Here is a 26451-nt window from a genome sequence, read left to right as displayed (position 1 = left end):
CTGACGACACCAGCAGGATAATGCTGATGTCCTTATGATCTTTCTTAGTGGTCATGTACCACCTCTAACAGGGCCGCCAGGATGCGTGTGATGCAAATGGGCCAGGGCTAGTGCTTGTGTGATACTTGCTAGCCCTGCCCCGTTCTTGCACGCAGTGCCGTTTCTGTGCCCCGAGGTGTGGCGTCGGACCCTTTTCGCACACTGAAGCACGGCGGCATCCCATTTTTGCGCTGTGAGGCGGTGGCACCGTTTTCACACTGGATCCTCCCAGCAACCAAGAAGAAATTAACTGTCCCACCCAACTGTTTTCCAAGTGACAAAAGCCAGGAGAATGTACAGGTCGTCCTTGACTTACAACCATTCATTTAATGACCGTTAAACTTTACAATGCCTTTGGGGGAAAAAAGAAGTGTCTTGTGACTACACCTCACACGTATAACCCTCACAGTGAGGGGATTAAAGTTTGGATGCTTGGCAAACAACAGGCATTTATGACGGGTGCAGCATCCCGGGATCATCTGATCACCATTTGCGACTTTCCCAGCCGGCTTTTGACAAGCCAAGTCAATAAGGGAAGCCAGATTCCCTTAACAAATCGTGAGATTCCCTTAACAACTGCAGTTCTACACTTAACAACCGTGACAAAAAAAAAATAGTAGTGAAACTGGGCATGGCTCACTTAACAGCTGTCTTCTTTAGCAATGGAAATTCTGGTTGTAAGTCGAGGACTATTTGTACTTGCACTGTGGCATACCTGGAAGTAGTGGTCCCAATGTCCAGGATCTGGCACCCAGGTTTTCCTGTGTGCATCCCTTCCCAACCTTGGCAGGTAAGAAAGCCAATTATTTTCCCAACACGGAGAGAATGATGCTCCTTCTCTATCGAGGGCCATGTACACACCCATCAATCATTCTTGGAGTTTTGAAAAACTAAGCTCATTGTCAGGACATTCAAAAGAAAAAGGAGGAAAAAAAAACAATAACGACCGTCTCCACATTTCTCTAGCTTTATTAACATGTTTGGCAAAAGCCCAACGTATCAACTCTACATCATTAGATTGAACAAAAATGAAAACAAGCATCGTTTCAGAGCCTATCGGAAGGAACCGCAGCCGTTCTGATGTTGGAAGGTCATGGGAGAGGGAGAGAGAGGGTTGCCTTGGTGGACAGGGCATGTCTTTGGGTCAAGAGAAAAAGGTTTTGGGTTTTCCCCTCCTCTTAAACCTTTCTCCTTTGGGACAAACCGGAAAGATGATTAGAATCTACTAACGAAAACCCCGCCAAAGATATGTTTGGTTTTGGCCTCTGACCTGGTCTAAGAAGCAATTCAAACTTCCTCGCTCTTCGAAATAAGGAAAGAGTGAGGGGGAAAAAAGGAGAGCTGATTGTCCTTTAAAACAAGAAGTTTGGCCGATACACGCCGGCTATGCACGTTTTCACAAGATTCCCTCAGAACTGGGATAAAAGGGACACCCTCAAGGAGACCCAATACTCTGGGATGGTTTGTCCCCCCCCCACATTTGTCCCCCCCTTTTCTATGTTGCTGCAATTCAAATCTTGCTCTTTTGAACTGCAGCTGGGACTCCCCCCCTCCCCTACTACGTTTGAGGAGGTCTACCTTCCTTATTTCTGCCTGTGATTCTGCTCGCCTGCTATGTCCCATCCTGTGACTCTCCCCTGCAGGCCCCACCGTCAACAGGGAACAGCAATCCAGACTTTCTACGTTCATGGGGAGAGAAACAGGGCTTCAACACCACCCTCAACCCCCCCCCCCCGGCCAAACTGAGTAAAATGAAGATTACACACCATTTAACGAACATTTTTACGCCATTTTTTCCCTTCTCACAAATGGTTGGGCTATGTATGACTTGGGAGCATTTGTTGACCATCGCAGTTCTGACTTGCTCCTTCATTTTCTTTAATGGGATCACATTTTTTTTTAAAAAAAAAAACGTAACAAAAGAGGGGGGTGAGCTCTGCAACCACACTGAAAATGCCCAACATCTGTGGGTGGGTAAACAGATGGGAGGCTAAAGCTGAAACACAGTCCTTCTAAACTTGAAAGAAAGGGGCATTTCTTTTTTTTGTTTTTTGTTAAAATAAACTTATCACAGTAAACAATCCGTCACTGGAGGAACAGGGAGTGGGTGGGAGGTGAGAAGAAAACACGGCTGCATCAATAATAAGGACGCCGAGGGTTGTTCTGGAAGAGAAAAGGAGAAAAACAAAGTCATCCTGGTAACAGAAGGCCAGCAGAGTCTGAGGCTCAAACCCAAATGCCTTCCCTTGAAGTGACCATCACATTGCTTGACATCACATGACGAAACAACCTACACCCTAGTGCCGTTGTTGTGATTCAGGGTCAGCCTGTGGGTTCGGCAGTTGGGTCCGACGACTCAGAGGAGGAGGAGGGGGGTGTTGAAGAGCTTGCTGAGGGGGTTGAAGATCTTGCTAATGAGAGCCCTCAGCCAGGCCCCTCCCACCTGGTCACAACGGAGACCCAGCTGTGTGAGCCTGACAGCGTGGATGAAGATGACCCACAGCTGGCCCTGTTCAAGGACGCCCGACGCAGGAGGCAATCAGGAGTAAACAGAGGAAGGCAATGGGGCACCTCAGAAGGAGGCAGAGAGAAGCCACGCCCTGAACTGTATAAAAGGGGAATGCGTGGGAGGGCTGGTTTGCTGAAGGCAACCGCTTGAAAAGCTCCTGTTTCTTGGTTCGTGTCTTGTTCTGTTTGTTTTTGTATCAATAAATTTGGCAGGCTTAATTCCAGCCTCTTGCCTTCTTGTAAAAGGGGTTGTCCCTGCCTTTTCTGCAGGGCCGATAGCAGGCTGGTACAGAACAGCCGTGTGTGAATACGGCCGTCCTAAGTTTGAACTCAAAGTGAGAAGCGAAACCAGAGTAGGACGACGTTCTACCTCCAAAGGAAACTGACCCACCCCCCTTCCCATGAGTAAACAGGCCTTCTCGGTTGCAAAACTGCAGGGTGCCTTCCACAAGTGCAGTGATGCTGCAAATCACCACTTGGTGGCCAAACTAACTTAAAAGCAAATCCAGGAGGGAATGCGGGCTCGCTTAAATTCTGCTGGCATTCCTCCCGTCGCCATATCCCTGAAGAGGTGCCCCAAAGTCCAAGGAGTACCCCAATCTATCTATCCCATTCCTCTATGCTAGACTGAGCACACAAGGTGTTGAATTTCACCTTGGAGGCGGACGTCTGAGAAAGAAGGGTCACCTTCTTGATGTTGGATAGGGCAGTGTGTCTCATCTACTTGACTTCCCACTGGGAAGAGGTAACAGAACAAGCAACAGGCGTGTTAAGTCCTTGACTTACAACCATTCGTTTTAATGACTGAAGTTACAACAGAGCTGGAAAAAGTGACTTATGACCAGTCCTTGCACTTACGACCATCGCAGCATTCCCCAGAGTCACAGGATCAATGTTCAGGCCCTTGGCAACCGGCGTGTATTTATGTGGGCTGCAGCAACCCAGGGTTAGGGGATCACCTTCTGCGACCTCCCCAGCTGGCTTCTGACAAGCAATCAGTGGGGAAACATGGGTTTGCTTAATAACCGCGCAATTCGCTTAAGAACTGCAGTGACTCCCTTAGCAATCGCAGCAAAAAAGATCGTAACTTTGTTGCACAACTTAATGAACAGCCATCTTGCTTAGCAATGGAAATTCTGGTCCAGCTGTCAAAATGCTGAGGACTACCTGCGCAAGTAGTCTCGACTTACAACTACAATTCAGCCCAAGATTTATGTTGCTAAGCAAGACAGTTGTTAAAATGGGTTCTGTCCCGCTTTTACAACCTTTCTTGCCAGAACTGTCGAGTGAATCACTTCGTTAAGTCAGTAATGTGGTTGTTAAATGATTCTGGCTTCCCCGTTGACCTTTGTTTGTCAGAAGATCGCAAGTGTGATCACATGGCCCCTGGGACACTGCAACCGTCATAAGTACACGCCAGTTGCCCGGCGTCTGAATTTTGATCCTACGACCACGACGATGCTACAATAGCCATGTGCAAAGCGACCACACTTTTTTCAGTGTCACTGCAACTTCGGTCGTAAAAACAAATGGTTGTAATTCGGGGAGTACCTGGAGTCGAGGTGCACGCCAAGAATGAAGAGCAGCAGCCGGTGCACAAATCTGCTACTTTTTGGTGTTACATTTGTAGCTGTGGTTTGGATGTTGTGTAATACTTTTCTCAACTGCTATTTTTACCGTCCACAGAGTTAACAGGGACTCAACGTTGTGTTATATATGCAAGATTAAATAGAGGCTGAGCTATAAAGAGAGAAAATTGCTGCGTGTAGTTTTGAAGATTTGTGTTTGAAGGATTTCTCAAATGAGATTTAAATAGGCTAGCAACACATTGTGTGAGAACAGAATGGAGTCTCTGGAAAAAAGATAACTTGGGCCAGCTGGCTGGCACCATAAGGGGAAGCCCTCTTCTCTGTAACAGATCAGTATAGGTCCACTAGCTGGATCCCCTTCCTAAATATTCTTACATGAACTCCTTGTGCAGAGTCAATGGATACAGTATTTTAAGTGATTAACCTTGTCTTGTGTGTATTGTAAAATGTTCCTTATGATAAAGTGCTGCAAAGTGTTTTGAAGCAAAAACAGAATATAGTCAGACAATTACAGTGAAGCAAGCAGCCTTTTCAAATAGTACCTTCAATAATTTTTTTTGTAGTCAAGGCAACTCAGACCAGGAAATTCCAATGAAAATAGACAGTCCTGGCATTTTCAGTGTGTGTCAAGAAATTAAAAAAGTACATGCCTGTCCCTTGCCTGCTCTGGTGGCACAGTGGTTAAAATGCAGTATTGCAGGCAAACTCTGCCCACAGTCCGGAGTTCGATTCTGACCGGCTCAAAGTTGACTCAGCCTTCCCTCCATCAGAAGTCGGTAAAATGAGAACCCAGATTGTTGGGGGCAATATGCTGACATTATACACTACCCACAGAGGGCTGTAGAGCACGATCGAGCATGATATAAGTCTAAGTGCTATTGTTATTGCTAAAAAAGGCTGTTCAAACTGATCCCACTTCAGATACAAATCAATTGCATAAATTGCATTTCTGACATGGAAAAAAGGGCCCCAAGGAGCTGGGGCTTCTCACCAGTGGGTTGGGCCGGAATCTGTAGGCCAACATCATCCTCTTCCGAAAGGCCTCGTACTCATCATCATTCTTGGTCAAATCAGCAGGACGGTCAATTCCAAACCCTGCTCCATCCACAGCTGTCACCCCCCTGGTTGGGAAAAAGCTGTGTTTATTTCTTGGGCAGAGATATGAGGAAGCTGCCTTAGACCAGACTTTTTTAAGACAGGGTGGATTAAAATCATAGATTCACAGGGCTGAAAGGAACTTTGCAGGTCTTCTAGTCCAAGCTTATTACCTTATTACAGGCAGTCCTTGACTTACGAGAACTGAGCCCCAAATTTCCATTGCTAAGCAAGGCTGCTGTTTAGTAAGTTTCCCCCCAGTTTACGACTTTTCTTGCCACAGTTGTTAAGTGAATCAGTGCAGCTGTTCAGTTAGAACACCATTGTTAAAGTGAATCTGGCTTCCCCCCTAACTTTGCTTGGCGAAGGTGGCAAAAATGGCAAAAGGTGATCACCTGACCCCCCCCCCCCCCCGGGATGCTGCAACCGTCGTAAATATGAATCAGTTGCCAAGTGCCTGAATTTTGATCATGTGACCCTGGTGATGTTGCTACGGTCGTAAGTGTGAACAATGGCCGTCAGTTAGTTTCTTCAGTGCTGTGGAAACTTTGAATGGTCACGAAATGAACTGTTGTAAGTTGAGGACTACCTGGACTCGGCGACTTGCCCTTGGAGCTGAAGTAGGAGCCCCATACCTTCAAAAGCAAGGATGAGCGCCGGAGTGGCTATACTGGGGTGGTGAAGGTGCTGGACTGGCCATGAAAGCTCACTGGGCGACTTTGGGCCAGTCTTTGTTTCACTAGCCAAGTATCTCACAGGATTATTGTGAGGTAAAATAGAAGGTGGAACTATGGACACCACCCTAGAAAACTTTATGAAACGTGAGGTAAAAATTCAACAAAACTAAAAACCCAAGGGAGCCAAGCTATTCTCCAAAGCACCTGAAGACAGGGCATGAAGCAATGGATGGAAACTAGTCAAAGAGAGAAGCAACCTAGAACTAAGGAGAAACTTCCTGACAGTTAGAACAATTAACCAGTGGAACAACCTGCCTCCAGAAGCTGTAGATGCTCCAATACTGGAAGTTTTTAAGAAGAGACTGGACAGCCATTTGTCTGAAATGGTATAGGGCTTCCTGCCTGAGCAAGGGGTTGGACTAGAAGACCTCCAAGGTCCCTTCCAACTTCTTCTTCTTCTTCTTCTTCTTCTTCTTCTTCTTCTTCTTCTTCTTCTTCTTCTTCTTCTTCTTCTTCTTCTTCTTCTTCTTCTTCTTTCTTCTTCTTCTTCATCATCATCATTATTATTATTGTAGTCCTCGACTTACAACCGGTCTCTTAGCGATCATCTGAAGTTATGACAGACTCTGCAGGGCTACTTATAACCCACACTTGATGTTTCAATGGCTGGACCCTGCTGTATTTTGGGTGCTCGGCAAGTGAGCCACAGTTATGGCTGTTTTGCAGCATCCCCATGTCACGTAACTACAGTCTATGAGTTTTTTGGCCAGAAAAAACTTCCGTTTCCAGCCAAAAAACCCAGATTCACTTAATGACTACAGTGCTTAATTAATAACAGTATCTAAGAAATACTGCAAAAAAAAAGTTCTAAAATTGGACGTGGACATGTGGTGACCCACATGATGACAGGCACGACTTACGACTATTATTCTGGGCTCAATTATGGTCGTAAGTCAAGGACTAGCTGCAAATACACTTTTTTTTCTTCCTACGCTGGGACACCTCGCTACCAAGCCGAAACTTATGACTGCCATCCCAAACGTGATCCAGTCTCCCCTCATCCCTTTTAAAAAAAAAGAACATTCATAGTGACTCTGGTGTGAAAAGGGGGTTAACCGATCATCTCTTCCAAGCAGATCATCTGGAACAGACATGTCAAACACAAGGCCCGGGGGCCAGATCCGACCCACGAAGTGGTTTCATGTGGCCCGCGAAGCCATCCTGTAAACAGTGAGGGAACGGCCCCCACTGCCTTGGCCCTGGCCCAGAGACCCTCCTTATGCCAGAGACCCTCAGATCTGTCCCACTCCTGCCCAGGCCCCCCGTAGGCACCCTTGATGCGAACGAGGTAGAGCTGGCCACGCCCACCCAGTAGGCCATACGCACTCTAGCCACGCCCACCCAGTAGGCCACACCCACCCTGGCCATACCCACCAGGCCCCCTGAGGGCAACCGCAATGCTGATGCGGCCCTCAGTGAAATTGAGTTTGACACCCCTGATCCGGAATGACTGCTGAGGTAGGCCGACTCATGACTGTGGACCTGGCCCATGTGACGCCACCTCTTGACTCCTTCCTGTCCATTCACAGAAGGAAGCAAACATTCCTCCCTGGGACAATGTAATTCAGTCTGGCCACATGAATACAGGGAAGAAGAAGAAGAAGAAGAAGAAGGAGGAGGAGGAGGAGGAGGAGGAGGAGGAGGAGGAGGAGGAGGAGGAGGAGGAGGAGGAGAAGAAGAAGAAGAAGAAGAAGAAGAAGAAGAAGAAGAAGAAGAAGAAGAAGAAGAAGATGCTTTGGTCTCCCCTCTGCAGCTTCTCCTCTCCTTGACCATCTGCTGAAACTTCCCTGATTCTCAGCTGTCGACAAGCAAACATCTGAAAAAGCAAACTAGTCTAAAACTGCCAGACTCTGGCCTTCCAACAGCTAAGCCAATATGCCCGTATTTAGAAAGCACATGCTGGTGACGTTATATAAAAAGCAGACTTTATTCCATCAACTTTGTAACTGTTTTCTTTCTACGCTGATGTTCTAAATACTTTAAAAAAAATAATCTTAAGTCTATTTATTGATTTATTTAATTTCTATACCTCCCTATACCAAGTTAGTTCTCTAACTTGTTCGCTGCTCTGTGTGTTTCTGAGCAGAGGAAAAAGGAAGGACTTTCTCCCCCCCAACAAATCAAGAAATTAAAAAAGGAGGGACCAGACACCTACTTGTTAACAGGAGCTTTGATACCCTGACCATCAGATCCCAGGCCATCACCTTCTTTCCAGCCCATTTTCATCAGCATCTGGTAACCTATGTTTTCCACGGTCAGTTTAAATTCTTTGTATTCAGAGTAATCAGGCTCACGGCCTTCCTGTGGAGGAAGAAAATAATGGGTTTTAAAAAGAAATCGTGCATGACAACCTGCTTCGAAACCATGTTTCTCAACTGTGACAACTTAAAAAGAGGTGGACTTCAACTCCCAGAATTCTCCAGCCAGCAAAGAATTCTGGGAGTTGAAGTCCGCGCCTCTTCTAGTTGTCAAGGTTGAGAAACACCGTTCTAGGCTGTCACTGTGGCTGACAAGCGATGTATCCTCCACAACCTTTCTCAGTTCCCTCTCAAGGGTCCACGCCATCTGTCTGAAGGCAGCGGGTCTCACAACAGTGTGAGTAATGCTTCCTTGAGTGGGTCTTCCAGATATTGGGGTTTTTTTTTTGCACAATCCTTCAGTTGGAAGTACTACTAAAGCAGGAGTATAAAAGAGTATTCTCTAGGGGACAGGTCTGCAACCCGCAGCTCCGGAGCCGCATGCAGCTTTCAGCCGTCTTCTGTGGCTCCCAGTCCTCTGCCATGTGCAGTCCAAAAAAACCAACAGTGGGACTAAAAAAGTTCAACCAATCAATTCAAATATGCAGGGTAGGTTCATATCTCGCCTTGGCTCCACTCTTCAGTCAACCCCTGTTCTGCGCATGCGCGCATGTACGCATATGCGCATGCGTGCATGTTCGCATATGCGCACACATTTTTTGCGGCTCCCAGTTTTTCCTTTTGTGAGGGAACCGGTTCCGAGTGGCTCTTTCACTGTTTCAGGCTGCTGAACCCTGCTCTAGGGAATAATTTTATATAGCTATTTCCAGACCGCAAAGCTCTGAACGGTTTAGGGTTTCTCTAGAGAGGTGGTGCCTATGTGTATCGCTGATTACTTTTGGTTATCTTTCTTTGCTCTTTTTCCAGTTTTGCAGCAGTGCATTCTGGTGTGAGCACGCACAACCACGAGGTAGAAAACACTCTGGATCTGAAACGATTCTAAGTTTCAAGGGGCGACTTGGAGGTTTAAATGCTGTTCCAACTGCGCTGCCAATATTTTCCGTTTCAACTGGTATTCTTTTAAGTCGAATGTCAACCCGTTTGGAGCAAACCTCTTTTTTTCACTTTGAAATGTTTTGCCTGTTGCATGTATTAAGGCAGGGGTCTTCAAACTTGGCCCTTTTATGACTTGTGGACTTCAACTCCCAGAATTCCTCAGCCTGGCTGAGGAATTCTGGGAGGTGAAGTCCACAAGTCATAAAAGGGCCAAGTTTGAAGACACCTGATCTAACGTATTGTCCAATTTTTTTTTCAATCAGGAAGACAGATCCTCTTCCTCCCCCCCTCCCAAACCTCCTCCTAAAACATTCAATCACTCTGAATATGAATAAGATGTCCTAAAGAGAAGGATATTAAGCGTTTTACCTTCAGAGCTTTGAAGGTTTCCATAAACTTCTCAAGCTCATCAGGTGGCAGAAAATCGCCAATGAAATGTTTTCCTCGGCCCATTTGAGTCAACTGCTCCGCCCATTCTGAAAAAGACCAGGCAGAACAGAATTACTTCTCAGCAAGATGTTGTCTGGAGAACATACAAGTAGTCCTTGACTTACAACCACTTGTTCAGTGACCGTTCAAAGTTACAACGGCACCAAAAAAAAAGTGAGTCACAACCGGTCTTCATGCTTACAGCATCTCCCTGGTTACGTGATCAAAATTCTGACGCTTGGCAACTGGCTCATATTTATTTACTTTTATTATATATATTTTATTAGTTTTTATAGGGTTAGGGATAAGGTGGGGTCGGGATTAGGGTTGGGATTTGCGTTAGGGTTGGGGATAGGGTTTTTCCAAATAACATTTTCAATATTTAGCAAACAGCATAATGTCTGGGTACATGTATTTAACTAGCAATAATAGATAATTATCATAAACAATATGTTAATGGTAATATGTATTCAAAATTACGTATCACATTCCTTTCTCTCTGACTCGTTTTTCTAGCCATTGATAGAAATTATCCCATGTTCTAAAATACACTGAGTCTTCTTTCTCTTTAATCTGTAAAGTCAATCTATCCATTTCTGCACACTCTTAAAATTTTCCTAATGAATATCTCTTCAGTTGGCAAGTTTTCATTTTTCCAAAGTTGGGCAAATGCAATTCTTGCTGCCGTTAATATGTGTAGCATTAGATCTCTGCAATCTTTCTCATAATCGGCTCCTATCAACTGGCTCATATTTATGACGGCTGCTGTGTCCTGGGGTTGTGATTACCTTTTGTCATCTTCCAAAAAGCAAAGTCAATGGGGAAGCCAGGTTCATTTAACGACTGTGTTACTAGCTTAACAATTGCAGTGATTCACTGAACAACTGTGGCAAGAAAGGTCATAAAATGGAGCAAGTGTCTCACTTAGCAACAGAATTAGGCTCAATTGTGCTTGTAAGCCGAGGACTACATGTACAGAGTCAATACACACTACCGTATATACTTGAGTATAAGCCGACTCGAGTATAAGCCGAGACCCCCAATTTCACCCCCAAAAACTGGAAAAAGTTGGTGACTTGAGTATAAGCCGATCCGCCGTTCTGCAAGCCTCCGCCGCCGGCTGCACCTCCCCAAACTTCGGCAGGTCTCCGGACGGCGGCTGCTTGGGAGAGGTGCGCGCAATCCCGGAAGCACCAAAGCCTCGGCCGCGCACAAGTCCTCGATAAGTTTTTTTTGTTGACTGGAGTATAAGCCGAAGTGGAATTTTTCAGCCCAAAAAGTGGGCTGAAAAATTCGGCTTATACTCAAGTATATACGGTAAGTCTATTTGCTGGGATCGGCAACTTTATGTTGGACCTAGAGAATTTCTTTACAACAGCCATGTTATACCGGTCTACTATTGTGTCCTCTCGCACGGTATTGTGGTTTGGTATGCTGGTCTGACAGCCACGGATAGGAAAGTATTACAGAGGATGGTGAGCACAGCACAAGATATAGTGGGCTGTTCCTTGACACCACTGGATGACCTCGCCAGGGCTCGCTGCCTTGGAAGAGTGAGGAAGATTCTTAGGGACGACTCACACCCTGGACGGTATCTTTACTCTCCTACCGTCCGGTAGGAGATATAGGAGTATAGCCAGCCGTACCAACAGGCTGAAGAACAGCTTCTATCCATGGGCTGTCAGGCGCTTGAACGGGAAATAATTTTATAAATTTTATCTATGATTGACTTGCGAGGCCGGTGTGTTGTGCAATTAGCTCACATGGTGTAATAAGATGGAGGGTTTGTTGTCACTGTGAGTTGTGGGGGGGGGGTGAGACATGAAGGGAGGCTCAGCCAATCTCAATGTATACATGGTTGTACTTTGACAATAAAGGTTCATTCATTCATTCATTCATTCATAACTCCAGGCACCTGGCTTATAATTAAGGACGGGCAGGAAGCATGTTCTAAAGCAGGGGTCTTCAAACTTGGCCCTTTTATGACTCGTGGACTTCAATTCCCAGAATTCCTCAGCCAGCATGCCTGGCTGAGGAAATCTGGGAGTTGAAGTCCACGAGTCATAAAAGGGCCAAGTTTGAAGACCCCTGTTCTAAAGCATGGCAACTTGAAAATGGGTCGACTCCAACTCCCAGAATTCCCCAGCCAGCATGGGGGAGGGGAAAGTCACAACTGGTGAGTTAAAGATTTTACTCCTCTTGCACCAGATTCTGCAGAGCACCGGTTCCCAACCTTTTTGGCCCAGGGACCGGTTTTGTGGAACACAATTTTTCCACAGGCCGTGGAGGAGGTGTGTGCAATGTAGATCCTGTGCATGTGCAGTTTCTCTTGCCTGCTGCTCACCTCCAGCTGTGCAACCCAGTTCCTAAGAGGCCAGGCCCAGGGCTTGGGGACCCCTGCTGTAGACAGAAGCTTTATAGGGAGTTGCGTTAAGAGTAATAAAGAGTTAAGCGTTGGGAAAATTCATTGAATGTAAAGGTTGGAAACGATTATGAGAATTGTCTAGTCCAGACATGTCAAACTCACGACGTCACACAACGTATCGGGACTGTTTTGCCATTGCTGACAATGGGGTAGGCGCGGCTTCCGCATGACGCATCCGGCCCGCAGGCCAGCAGTTTGACCCCCCCCCCCCCGGTCTAGTGTATTTTTGGTTTCTAGCAAAAAAAATAATCATCCATTGAAGACAACGGATTTGCTTAACAATGGCCGCAGAAACGTTCATAATGGAGGGCATGGTCACATAGCGACACAGCTAACTGCTAGCACAACGTAAGACCATAATTCCAGGCTGGTTGTAAGTCAAGGCCATCTGTGTTATCAAGGTGGAAACAAAGTCTTTCCCGTCTCCCCTCCAAGCACTAACCACGCGTCTTGTCCATCTCCATGCGCCTCAGCTGGTGCTCCCACGTGCCCAGCTCATTGTCAATTTCCTCATCGCTGTCGTAGCCGGACTGGTGCTCTTTGATTGTCCTCTCCCACATGATCTGCATCTCCTGCATGGCCTGTTTGTGCTTCATGATCATGTCATACATTTGCTGCATCTGTAGAGTAGAGCAGAGCAGAGCAGAACAGAACAGAACAGAACAGAAATAGAACAGAAATACAAAAAATTACTTCCGCATCATTCAAACCCTTCCCAACTAGAAGGAAGATGTCCCAATTAGCCCCTATTTCACAATTTTTGCTTTGCAGAACCAGGAAGAAGCCAGATAGCAGCTGCTTAAATCTTTCAAAACACAGGCCATAGTCTCATTCATATAATATGGTATTTGCTGAATAAATTAGTTATTTAATTTTGTACAATACAGTAAGCCACAAACATGGTATTACACATCAAAAATATTAGGTTTGCATAATATGCTAAGGCAAAACATGTGTAAACCTACTCTACAAGACTCTAGGAAACAATGGGGCATATTTGGCTAACATGGCCATAACAGAGAACTTCTGTCTCTTAGACCCTAAAAAATTAGCAAGCATGTATCCGAACTGCCAGCCCAAATGTTGGAGGTGTGGTTGTGAGGATGCAACATATTTTCATATATGGTGGACTTGTAAAAAGGTTAAAGCCTTTTGGATTAAAATTTGGTGGAATATGCAAAAGGTATTTAAGAAAAGGATAAAGTTTTCTCCGCAATTGTTTTTATTGGGTATTATTACAGATACTACTGTTATAGACACTAAGTTGATGTTGCATCTAATTACGGCGGCAAGACTTTTAGTTGCGCAATATTGGAAGGAGGAATTGCCGACTATAGAAGAGTGGACTTTGAAAGTTTCCAACTTGGCGGAAATGGCAAAGATTTCGGCATATTTGACAGACCAGTCGCAACAGAGATATATTGTAGAATGGAGAAGATGGATTGAATATATTCAGAATAAATATGGGACTAAAAAGTTTCATTTAGCATTTGAATAAGTAGTGGATTTTTATGATGTATGATTAGTTATTTGTTACTTTATTAATATTATGATTCTGGAGAGTTAAAGTCTGATAGAACGTAATGTTTTATTTTTGTTGTTAGCATATTTTAGTTTATGTTTGTATTATTATACCCTGTATTCAGCTCTGGGAAGTCGGGGAGGGGGGAGGGGAGGGGAGGGTTGGGGAGAGGGGAGGGGGAGGGGGGAGTTCATTGTATTTAAAAATTGTAAAACTTTTCAATAAAAAAAGAACTTCTGTGTCTTTTTGGCTTGGAGGATACTGTAGCTTTAGGTCTTGAAACTAAACATTAAGAAAACCAAGATCATGGCATCCGGCCCTCTCAATTCCTGGCAAATAGATGGGGAAGAAATGGAGGTAGTGACAGATTTTATTTTCCTGGGCTCCAAGATCACTGCAGATGGGGACTGTAGCCAAGAAATTAAAAGACGCTTGCTCCTGGGGAGGAAAGCCATGGCAAATCTAGACAGCACACTAAAAAGCAGAGACATCACCCTGTCAACAAAAGTGGGTATAGTCAAGGCTATGGTCTTCCCAGTTGCAATGTATGGCTCTGAAAGTTGGACCATAAGAAAGGCTGAGCGCCAAAGAATGGAGGCCTTTGAGCTATGGTGCTGGAGAAGACTCCTGCGAGTCCCTTGGACTGCAAGGCGATCAAACCGGTCAGTCCTAGAGGAGATCAACCCTGACTGCTCTTTAGAAGGCCAGATCCTGAAGCTAAAACTCAAATCCTTTGGCCACCTAACGAGAAGGAAGGACTCACTGGAGAAGAGCCTAATGCTGGGAAAGATTGAGGGCAAGAGAAGAAGGGGACGACAGAGAATGAGGTGGCTGGATGGAGTCACTGAAGCAGTAGGCGTGAGCTTAAATGGACTCCAGAAGATGGTAGAGGACAGGAAGGCCTGGAGGAACGTTGTCCATGGGGTCGCGATGGGTCGGACATGACTTCGCAGCTAACAACAGCTTTAGGTCTAGGTTTCTGTTACTTAGTCTAGTCTACCTTAGAAGGCTGACACTGATCTTGTAAGTCTGAATGTGTTTCCTTCCTCCCTTTTTTATGTTCATATTAATGGGGAGAAGCGCTCTGAGGCATTTCCATACACCACTTCCTTGGTCTGGGCTTAAGGCTAGTTTATCTGATTGATGCATTGATAATGGATTCTCTTTCTGTCCTTCAAGGTCATCTTCTATCTTAATCCCACTTTATTTTTACAATAACTCAAGGCAGTGAAGATATCCAACACACCTTCCCCCTGTTATTTTTCCCACAACTATCTTATGAGGTGAGTTGGGCTGAAAGAGAGTGACTGGCCCAAGGTCACCCTGCTGACTTTCATAGCTAAGGCAGGACTAGAATTCACAGTCTCCTGGTGACTGACCCAAAGTCACCTGGCCGGCTTTCATGCCTAAAGTGGGACTAGCACTTAGTCTCCTAGCTTCTAATCCTGGCCTTAACCCTTAAATCAGGGGTCTTCAAACTTGGCCCTTTTATGACTTGTGGACTTCAACTCCCAGAATTCCTCAGCCAGGAGTTGAAGTCCACAAGTCATAAAAGGGCCAAGTTTGAAGACCCCTGCCCTAAAACTGGATGGCAGTAACAGGAGACACAAAAACTAAAATATGCAGTGGCCCAACAAGCTACCACCAGAATGTGACCTTAATATACCTCTTGCTGCTCCTTCAGCTGCTTCTTCTGAGCATCTGACAGCTCTGTCACACCCACCAATCCAACTGGCTTCCCCTTCTCGTAGCCAAGTCCCTTGAGGTCCTGGACTGGAGAAGACACAAAGGTTAGAAGAGTTAACTTGCCCCTCCACTGCAACCCTCTCCCCAACTACTGTTGCTTAAAAGCACCCTACTATCCTCTATGGTAGGCTAGTCTCTCTCATCCAGGTGCATCGAGCAGCATTTTACTCTTAACATTCTAGAACAGGGGTAGGCAACCTTGGCTCTCTTGACTCGTGGACTTCAACTCCCAGAATTCCTGAGCCAGCCATGCTGAGGGGAAAGGGGGAGCTTTCCAAGCTGAGCCATGCTGGCTCAGGAATTCTGGGAGTTGAAGTCCACGAGTCATAAAAGAGCCAAGGTTGCCTATCCCTGTTCTAGAAGATGCTCCTTCTTTGGTTGTTCTTGAATGTGGTGGAAAGGTACCATGACAAGGTGTGTTCGTGAGAATCAAGTAAATTCTCAGGTATTTTTTCCAGCCATGCAGCATATTTCGTCTCTGACTGCCTTATAAGGGTTAGTCCTCTCCATAAAGAGAATTAATCTTAATAGCTCTGAGGCTCAGACTCTTAACAGCCAGAGGCAAGACAATGGCGGGGCTTAAAAATAACATCACTGGAGCAGATGCAAAGATCCCATTACAGGCAGTCCTCAACTTATGACCATAATAGAGCCTGCCCATTAGGGCCATAAGTCGTGATGTCATAAAAACAGGCTGGTCATGAGGTTTGGGTTGTTTTTTTTTGCAGTAGATGTTATGATTTGCTATGGGGGTGATTTCGCTGAAAAGTGGAAGTGCCTCTTTTTTTTTTTTTTGCAAAGCTGCCGTAAACTGGGGTCATGGGCCCACAGGATTCTGCAAATGGCTGCAATGTAATCCACCCTGCCCAGGACTCAGTTCGGTCACATGATCATGCGGGTGGAGGGCTCCCCAACCATCGCAACTTCAAATGTGGGTTTGTTAGTAGCCCCAAGGCAGAGCTGTTCTAAGTTTGAACGGTCGTGAGCGACCGGTCGTTAAGTCAAGGATTGGCTGCACGGGTGTCGACGAAACGAAGCTGCTTCTTTAGCACTACCCTCTGCTTCAAATAAAACTGGCTGGCTGGCTGGAGAAGACTCACCCCCCCCACCCCCGCAAGAGCCCCTCAGAAGCCCCAGCTCCGCACTGGCTTTAAAACACAACAAGAGCTAACCCGACAAGGGTGTTGGCGACAGTTCCTGGGTCTGCTGAGCGAGCTCTGGAGGAGGCAAGTCCACTTTCTCCTCCTCTGGGCCCCACCGGCTTTTCCGCTTTTTCTTCACACTGGATGTGGCTACCTGCTTCGGCAGAGGAACCGGGGGTGCAGGTGTTGTTGTTGAGGAGGAGGAGGAGGAGGAGGAAGAGGAGCAGGAGAAGGAGGAGGAGGAAGAGGAGGAGGAAGAAATGGAAGAGGAAGCCCCCCCCTCAGAAGAGGCCTTGCGCTTCAGGTTGGCTTCTGATCCTGGTGGCACGCCCTCCATGTTCGTGTTTGCTTTCCGGAATTCCTCCAGCTTCTGCCGGTAATACTTGTACCCAGAACTATTGGGCTCGTACAAAAACCTGCAAGCGTACACAAAACCAAAGTATCAGTTGCCATGAACCTTAGTGGGGGGGAGAGGGATGGATTGGGGGGAGGGAATGCTTCAAGGGAAACGAAAAGTTCACTCTTTCTCTCCCAGGTGGGCTTCGAAATTCACCGGCTGGGGAACGGGGACGCAGCTGCATGCCAAACCAACCCCTGAAGTGACCCGTCTCAAAAAGGTCTCGTCTGAATTTGATTGGACATTGGGGGGGGTGGGGGTGGGGGCAGTAATGGGAGACAATTTTCAGTTCTGGCTGTGCACTAACCGTTAACTCACTTGACTTCTAGTCAACTGTAACTTTCCCAACGAATGGGAGTTAAGGATCCTTCTGAATTATTTATTTTATTTTTATTTTAATCCCATTTATATCCCGCCCTTCTCCAAAGACTCAGGGCGGCTTACAATTTAAGCACAAACCAATGTGCTTAGCAGTAGCCTTCATTCTATGCATATGCCTGCTTATTAGGGCTTTCGGCCCCCGCCAAGCGGCATTATTACGAAGTCAGCTTAATTGCCCCCAACAATCTGGGTCCTCATTTTACCTACCTCGGAAGGATGGAAGGCTGAGTCAACCTTGAGCCTGGTGGGATGCGAACCTGCACTAATTGCAGGCAGCTGGTGTTATTTAAGGAGGCATTAGCCCACTGCTCCACCAAGGCTCTTGTAGAGGATCGAGCTGCAGGCAAAACATACGCCTGAAAGGGACCGTTCTAAAAACATCTTCTTTGAATTTGACCGGACGTGGTGGGCCGGCAACGGGAGGGGGAGGGGTGCGCAACTGAGGGAGGGGAAAGTTAGACTTGGGGATCTGGGGATGCAATTTTCAATTCTGGCTATGAGCTGCTGTAATTCACTTGACCTCTAGTAAACTGTACCTTTCTCAACAAGTGGAATTTAGGATGTTTTAGAGCAGAGGTCCTCAACCTTGGCAACTTTAAGACTTGTGGACTTCAACTCCCAGAATCCCTCAGCCAGCTGGCTGAGGGATTCTGGGAGTTGAAGTCCACAAGTCTTAAAGTTGCCAAGGTTGAGGACCCCTGTTTCAGAGGATCAAGCTGAGACAGGTCGGACAAAGAGACAATAAGTCCGGCAAGTTGTCATTTACAGAGACAATACATCCAACAGCTTATCAGGATTTTCAGCAAGGCATGGCTATCTCCCTTCCCTGCTGAAAAAGGCTGCTAGTGAAGCCATAAGTGTATTTCTATTTCCATAACAGGAATCGCTAACTCTGCAATACACACATACACACACAGGTAAAGGTAAAGGTTCCCCCGCACATGCGTGCTAACCGTTTCCAACTCTAGGGGCCGGTGCTCATCTCCGTTTCAAAGCCGAAGAGCCAGCGCTTGTCCGAGGACGTCTCCGTGGTCATGTGGCTGGCATGACTAGATGCCAAAGGCGCACGGAACGCTGTTACCTTCCCACCGTAGTGGTCCCTATTTTTCTACTTGCATTTTTACGTGCTTTCGAACTGCTAGGTTGGCAGAAGCTGGGACGAGTAACAGGCGCTCACTCTGTTACGCGGCACTCGGGATTCGACCTGCCAAACTGCTGACCTTCCGATCGACAAGCTCAGCGTCCTAACCCACTGAGCCACCGCGTCCCTTGATACACACACACAGACCCAAAAAACCCAACTCTTTCCGAATTCAAATCTGGAGCATCTTAGAAGTTGAATGCCACTGCAATAGAAGTATGCACTTCCTACAGAAAATAAATTCATGGCTTGGCTTTTTATTCAGTAACTAATTACACACAGGCAGCCCTCGGCTTACAATTTCTTTAGTGATCCCCTCAAAGTTACAACGGCGCTGGGAAAAAGTGACTGACAGCCGCTTTTTCACAGTTACAACCTTTGCAGCATCCCCAGGACCATGTGATCCAAAATTCAGATGCTTGTCAGCTGGCTCCTATGTATGACCCTTGCGGTGTCCCAAGGTCACGGGATCACTTCTTGCGAGCTTCTGACAAGCAAAGTCAGTGGGGAAGCCAGATCCACTTAACAACAGGGTAACTCACTTACCAACCAAAGGGACTCACTTAACAACCGTGACAGGAAAGATCATAAAATGGGGGCAAAACTCCCTTAACAAACGTCTTAGCGAGCAAAATGTTGGGCTCGGTTGTGGTTTCAAGTTGTGGGCTCACTTTTGTATTCTCTATAGAGCAGGGATCTTCAAACTCGGCCCTTTTATGACTCGTGGACTTCAACTCCCAGAATTCCTCAGCCAGCGTACCTGGCTGAGGAATTCTGGGAGTTGAAGTCCAGGAGTCATAAAAGGGCCGAGTTTGAAGATCCCTGCTATAGAGCATTGATCAAATCAGAATTTGATTTAAACTAAGATGGCCCACTGGGATACAAAATCAGGCTCAGGCTTGAATCCAAATTGAAACCATTTCTCCACCTAAGTACACATGAAAGCAGAGAAGGATGCATTTGGATGTTCAACCTGAATGAAACCAAGATCTGATTCGTCCAATGTCCTGATATTTTGGAGGGGGAGGAACTGGTCCTTTTCATGCCTCCACCCCCCCACCCCCCGCCCCTGAAATCAGCGAAGGAAAAAGCTGAAGCGCTAAGAAAGACCCTCACAAACGTTTACAGATTTTTCAGCATTTTAAAATCATTTGGGGGAAAAGCTGGCATCTCTGCCAGGGTCTCCCTTCTCACCAGCCTCCCTTTACCTGAATGACTGATTGTCTCGGTGGTTTTTCAGGGCAACCATTTCCACCACAGGGCCGCCGTCAGCCACAAACCGAGCCAGCTTCTCAGCACAGTCCTTGGTCTCTTCATCCTCTGGGGGTGAAACTTTAAGCAGGCTGTCAGTACGGTGCCCCCAACTCACACACCCAACAGTCACAAGATTAATCTGGCTTTAAGGATCCCAGAGGGTTGGAATAAGTGGGAAGAGGATGGTTGAAATGGTTGCTTTGTTCCCCCTTTTTTTCTTTATAAATGCAAGTTAGGGGAAAAAAATGGAACTAGCCTATGACGCTGCTGGGAAAAAAAACTGGGAGGCTAGCCTGGAATGTGGCAGTGATCTGGAGGCTTTCCACTGCATTGCTAAGCCAAGGAAACGCTTCTCAAGCAGGTCCTAAATAGCTGCAAAGGCTAAGAATGATACTCTAGTACAAGGGTAGGCAAGCTCGGCTTTTTTATGACTCATGGACTTCAACTCCCAGAATTCCTGAGTCAGCTATGCTGACTCAGGAATTCTGGGAGTTGAAGTCCATGAGTCATAAAAGAGCCGAGGTTGCCTACCTGTGCTGTAGTACATTGTCTCTCAATCTTGGCATTTTTAAGATACGTGGACTTTAACTTCGACAATTCCCTAGCCAGCATGGCTGGCTGGGGAATTCTGGGAGTTGAAGTCCACATGAAGGCTGCTCTAATGAAACCTCCGTGCAATGGATCAGTCTATCCTGATTAATGCCATCTGGATTACAGAAACAGCACAAATCATTATGGCAACGTACTTTCCAATTTAATGGACATTCGACAATTACCAACACCCCCACCCCTGAATTAATTTGATAAAACAAAAGCTTTCAACATTTTGAAGGTGCAATGCTTGGAAACATTTTATTTCATTCAATCTAGACCCTCGCTTTCCCTTCCAATGGCTACTACTTTAATGGTCTGAATTTTGCCTGGGACATATTAAGGGATGCAGGGTGGTAAAGTAGTAAGTTACAAGTCTTTTGTATTTTAAGCACAAATATTCCCCTTTTGATACCCAAACCACATTGCTAATATGCAAGGTACTATTTTGCCTAGAAACCAGCCTAGAAATGTTTTTGTTTTTTTTTTAAAAAAGCTATAAGACAGGCAGCTATGTCTGAGGTATCTGAAGTGTGATCTGATTCCTCACTTCTGGTCTGGATTTCCATTTTCCATTTTTCTGATTGTAAATCTACCAAGCAAAGCAAGATATGCATCTTGAACATAACACAATTGTTCTTTAGCTAACAATAAGAAAAAAACAACCCATTATTTTGAATTTTCAAATACAACTGGTATAATTTAAGGACAGGTAGTCCTTGATTTACGACTGTAACTGAGCCCAGATTTATAGTTGAAAGTTATGCTGGTCACTAAGTGGGTTATCATGTGACAAGCTTTTTTTTTTGCAGTGGTTGTTAAGTGAACGCTGCAGTCATTAACTGAATGTAATGCAACGGCACGCTCCTTGTGTAAAAGAAATGCAGGTTAAGGAGAATGAGGCTGCGGGGACCTATTAATTGGGGGACGAATTGAAATGCATCCCATCTTCTTAGCTATATCACAGGGATCTTCAAACCTGGCTGTTTTATGACTTGTGGACTTCAACTCCCAGAATTCCTCAGCCAGGCACGCTGAGCCAACTCCCAGAATTCCTCAGCCAGGCATGCCGAGCCAACTCCCAGAATTCCTCAGCCAGGCACTCCGGGAGTTGAAGTCCAGAAGTCGTAAAAGGGCCAGGTTTGAAGACCCCTGCTTTCATCACATTCATTTTAGCTACCCAATATAAGCGGACTGCCTGATCACAACACTGTAAGCCGAGGTCTCTCAATTTTGGCAACTTTTAAGACTGTGTGGACTTCAACTGCCAGAATTCCTCCGCTAGCCTAGCCATGCCGGCTGGGGAATTCTGGGTGTTGAAGTCGACACGTCGTAAAAGTTGCCGAGAGATGGGGAAACCCTGCTGTAAGTGAAGTAAATGACTTATGAAGCTGTGAAACCTCGTCTCACCTTTCTGAGGAGGGGAGGTCTCCTCTACGTGAGCTTGGCTTTTCTTCCACATCTCAGCCAGTTTCTTTCTGTAGTAGAGAAATTCTGGGCTGTTCTTATCCTGTAGGAACCTGGAAGCAGGAAAGAAGGGCGAACGATGTATTTAAGGCTGCTTTTGGGATGGGAACAGGCGGCTGCAGGCCAATGTTATCTCCAGGTCCCCAAGGCTGATGGTCCTGGATATGCCCTGGGAGAGAAAGTCCCACGGATTGAACCACTGGGAGGCAAAACACCAGAAGCCTAGGGCTTTTGGTGGTGAGCATGGACCCAATCCCTATCAGGGGGAACCCCACCCAAGGAGAAACAGGAAGCAACATACGTAAATACTGGGTTATCCTTGCAGTCTTCCAGGGCGACCTTCTCCATTTCTGGGCCCCCTTCGGCCACCACCTTGGCCAGCTTCTCAACGATTCGGCGGGTCCGGATGTCCTCTGGGGGGCAAACTTTAAGCAGGCTGTCAGTACAGGGGGCTCTCTACTCACACACCCAACAGGCACATTACCTCTAAGAGCCATGAGTCGGCAGGGAGAAGTCAGGGTGGGGAACGAGAAGAGGAGGAAATGGAGACATGGTGGACAGCAACGTAAGCCTGACGCTTTTAATCCGGGAAGGGAGAAAAGGAAGGTACGTGGGAAAGGAACGCGGTAGGGCTGAGGTTCATACATCTTCAGGTTTGGCGCAATAGCTACTAGATTCACCCAGGGCCCGAGGCAGCTTCTGCAACAATAGAACCCAATGCCAAATCAGATCTATGGTCTGAGCTTGCGAAAGGACAGGGCCTCAGAACCCAGGGCCCCAAAACTTGCAGGAAGGCTGAAATTCGTCACCCCTTGAGGAGTCCTTGGTGCTGTCTGAGCTTGGTTGTTTTCTTGAAGGCATCTCATTACCCAAACTAAGTAACATCCTCAGTGCTAGTCATCATCGGTGCTAGAAAACACCCAAACTCGGAGAGCACCAAGGACACCCCCCCCCAGTTTCAACCCCATGCTAAAAATATTCTCCTTTATTGGCATTATCACCCTTGCACACCTGTGAGAATTGTGCAAGGAGTTTTAATTTCTCAGGCGTCCCAGAGATAAGGCTACCAAGGAAACAGAAGCTTTGCTATCTGCATTAAGGCAAGGCTGAAGAAACCTGCAAGCCCAGTTATTGCTAAATAATTAACTCATAGCATCCCAACAACAGAACACGCTGGCTGAGGCTACTGGAATTCAGCCACAGGTCCCCCCTCTACCTTCCGATTTCAGGTAATGGCTCTTCGGATTATACAGTCCTGTTCTGAAACCCAGGAATGGCCGCCCAGATTAAATGAAGAATGCAATCTTTCCTTGATTCTAGCGAAGTGAACAAAAGTCAAATGGGGAAGTCTCGTTTCTCCCCTCGATAGTGCCTAAACTGGCTCACTTTTCCTGGCAGAAGTCCAGCTAGAGCTGGCCTTCAACCCTACGTGCCTGCCTGGTTGTGGAAGAATGGAATTAGAAGAAATTAGCCTCTGTTTTTAAGTACTGAAGTTTCCTGTGTCATCTGAATCAGGAATTAGGGTTGATGGAAACTACTATTAGTTTAAATCTATCAGCTTCAAGATTAGATAAAGCTTGTTTAAAAGTAACGCTGATTAATTTTAACTTGACCTGATAATAGGGGGTCAGTTAAAAACTCCTGGTTATATGCAAGGGAGATGAGATTTCCTGATTTGAAGGGACCTAACTGTACCTTAATGTAACATCTGAATGCTGTCTGCTATACTCCTATTCTGAATATCTCTCATGGTTGTCTGTTCAAAGAACCCATCTGGCAAGATTTTGCAATTGTCTTGGACCAGGGAGAAGGCTGCTCTGAAAGTCATAGCTCTGAAAGTAACCTGGCCTGCCACAAGATGCACTATTCCCTTGCACCATGATGTCAGACTGTTCTGTCACGCATTACAAAGTGAAAAACTGGGGGGGAAAACAATTTTTCGGTATGTTCTGCTGAATAATCAAAAAAGGGTTGGATTCGTACATCATAAAAATAACAATAACTCTTTACTTGTCCTAGCCAGGGGCAGGCAACCTTGGCTCTTTTATGACTCGTGGACTTCAACTCCCAGAATTCCTGAGCCAGCCATGCTGAGGTGAAAGGGAGAGGTTTCCAAGCTGAGCTCCCCTAGGAGCTGTGATGGTGCAGTGGTTAGAAGGCAGTATTACAGGCTACCTCTGCCCACAGCCAGGAGTTTGATCCTCACTGGCTCAAAGTTGACTCATCCTTCCATGGTCGGTAAAATGAGGAGCCAGATTTTTGGGGGGCAATATGCTGACTCTGTAAACCACTTAGAGAGGGCTGTAAAGTCTTATTGCTATCGCTAGACACTCAGTGACCAGGTAGAAATCATCCTTTCTTAGCAATGATACGGAAGTGGTTTGTTACTGCTGTCATATTAATCTATTTTTTAAAAAAAAAACAGTATCCACAAGCTAGTCAGTTTAGCATGTGGCACAGGCCAAGCATACCTAGATGTTTTAGCTTAATGTAAACCATGGTTGAATTTACCTTGAGTAACTATGCAGGCAAACACAACCTATAGGTTGCCACAATGCCTGCCAATGGCCTGATTTATATGCCATGTTAACCACGATGAGGTTGAGCCTAGTGTGATATCTGAACCAGGGATATGGATTAAATTATACTTAAGGAGGAGCACCCTCACCATGATTTGAAAATATGGTCTGAAATAAATTTATCCACCTAACATATACCGTAATTTAGATCAGTGTTTCTCAAACTTGGCCAAACTTTAAAATGGGTGGATTTCAATTCTCAAAATGCATACTGGCTGGGGAATTCTTAAATTCTTAAAATGTCCAAGGCTAAGAAACATTGATCCAGATTCTAGAGTGTTACTGAAATTCTAAACAAGATCTGGCCCTGATTTGTCATTTTGTCCTGCACCAATTCTGCGGCTTAAGACTGAGTGGTTGTATGTACCGGCATCTCGGGAAATTCAGTTCATTCCATCTATAATTATGGGGGGTGAGGTGTTACCCCCCGCAGATAGGGCTCGCAACATGGGTATCCTCCTTGACTCACAGCTCAGTCTGGAAGACCACGTAGGAGCTGAGGCCAGGGGGGCTTTTGCCCAGGTTCGCCTGGTGCGCCAGTTGCGGCCCTATCTGGACCGGGATGCCCTGCGTACAGTCACCCATGCGCTCGTGACCTCTCGGATAGACTACTGCAATGCTCTCTACATGGGGCTGCCCTTGAGGACCACTCGGAGGCTTCAACTGGTGCAGAATGCGGCTGCGCGAGTTGTGATGGGGGTTTCCCGATACTCCCATGTAACACCTCTTCTCTGTGAGCTGCATTGGCTTCCAGTTGCCCTCCGGGTGAGATTCAAGGTGCTGGTGATGACCTATAAAGCCCTAAATGGCATGGGTCCGGATTACTTACAGGAGCACCTGCTGCTAGCGTCAACTTCCCTTCATCCTGTGCGCTCCCACAGAGAGGGCCTCGGGGTGCCATCGGTCAGAGAGTGTCGGCTGGCGGCCCCCAGGGGGAGAGCATTCTCTGTGGGCGCGCCAGCCCTTTGGAATCAATTGCCTGTTGAGCTCCGGATGGCTCCCGACCTTCGCTCTTTCCGCCGTGATCTGAAGACCTGGTTGTTTGAACAGGCCGGCCTGGACTAAGGGTTTGGGTTTATTTTTAACTATTTATTGTTAGGGCTAAATTAATTTAATTTTACTTTTAACTTTTGTACATTGTATTTTATTGCCCTGTACACGCCCTGAGTCCTTTGGGAGAAGGGCGGTATAGAAATTCAATAAATAATAATAATAATATGTTGTGCAAATATATTCAGTGATTTGAGTATAGGACCTTTTAGCCTACAGCTGTCTTTTGACTTGGTTACCAAATCACAGTGAAATCATTCCACTTTTTAAAATTTCACTCTGCTCTTTCCCACAAAACTGCCCTAGCAGGATGCTAATGCATACATCTTGCTCAGCACTTGAGCAAATGTTTTTAGCTCGTAAACAAAACACAGGTCTTTTTTTTTTCTTAAACACGTAAGCATCTTCTCTTCGATCCATTTTTTTTAGCATCTCTTTTAGCATCTTCTCTTCGATCCATTTTTTTTTTTAAAAAAAAACAAAGTGCTAAGGTAATTCAGGGCAGAAGCCTCGCATGTTTAGGGGTTCCGTGATCACAGATGGCATCACAGAGAAATGGATGACATCCCACCAAGAAACTTACTTTTGATTTCCAGCCATTGCTCATAATCCTCTTCTTCCTCGTCATCTGGCGACTGGAAAACACTCAGGCGATTCGTTACCGGTGTCTGTTTGGAATGCGTGTAGTTTTTGACTTGATTCAACATGCTGCTCACGCTAAGATTGGGACGCTTGCTAGTCAAGGTGGGTTTCTTCACTGTACTTGCAGGGGGAGGACGGGATGTTTCTGTGGAACTGGAAGAAGCACCTGTACAATTGAAGGGTTGGCCCCGGGGGTGGGGGGGGGAAGGGAAGGAGAAGAGATGGAAAGATTGATGTGGTACAGCATTAGGAGAAAAAGCTACTTCAGATCCCTGCTCAGATCTCTCAAGGATGCCATAGCCAAGTAATTTTAGTCACCTTCCATCCCACACATTTACAAGATGGAAAGATTGGGGCATTCCTTAGAGAACAAGATGACCCTGCTGGATCAGGCCCCCCCCAAAAAACCCTGTCAAGCTCAAAA

The 26451-nt window shown here is 46.1% G+C and overlaps 1 protein-coding gene across 1 annotated transcript in view; it reads right to left on the bottom strand.

Moving 5' to 3' along the window:
• Window positions 1-990: 990 nt before the first annotated feature.
• SUGP1 (SURP and G-patch domain containing 1) overlaps window positions 991-26451 on the bottom strand; it is a 39825-nt gene continuing 14364 nt past the window's right edge. The window contains 13 exon segments of the mRNA XM_083363658.1: window positions 991-2202; window positions 5128-5257; window positions 8124-8269; window positions 9631-9737; window positions 12558-12735; window positions 15304-15410; window positions 16556-16724; window positions 16727-16796; window positions 16798-16941; window positions 19653-19776; window positions 21700-21809; window positions 22058-22181; window positions 25969-26193. Of these exon segments, the coding sequence (XP_083219784.1) occupies window positions 2176-2202; window positions 5128-5257; window positions 8124-8269; window positions 9631-9737; window positions 12558-12735; window positions 15304-15410; window positions 16556-16724; window positions 16727-16796; window positions 16798-16941; window positions 19653-19776; window positions 21700-21809; window positions 22058-22181; window positions 25969-26193 (1661 nt within the window). The 3' untranslated portion in view covers window positions 991-2175.

The sequence above is a fragment of the Vipera ursinii genome, assembly GCF_947247035.1.
Source record: "Vipera ursinii genome assembly, chromosome: 1".
Classification (NCBI taxonomy): domain Eukaryota; kingdom Metazoa; phylum Chordata; class Lepidosauria; order Squamata; family Viperidae; genus Vipera; species Vipera ursinii.
This window is presented reverse-complemented; position numbering and strand designations above follow the sequence as displayed.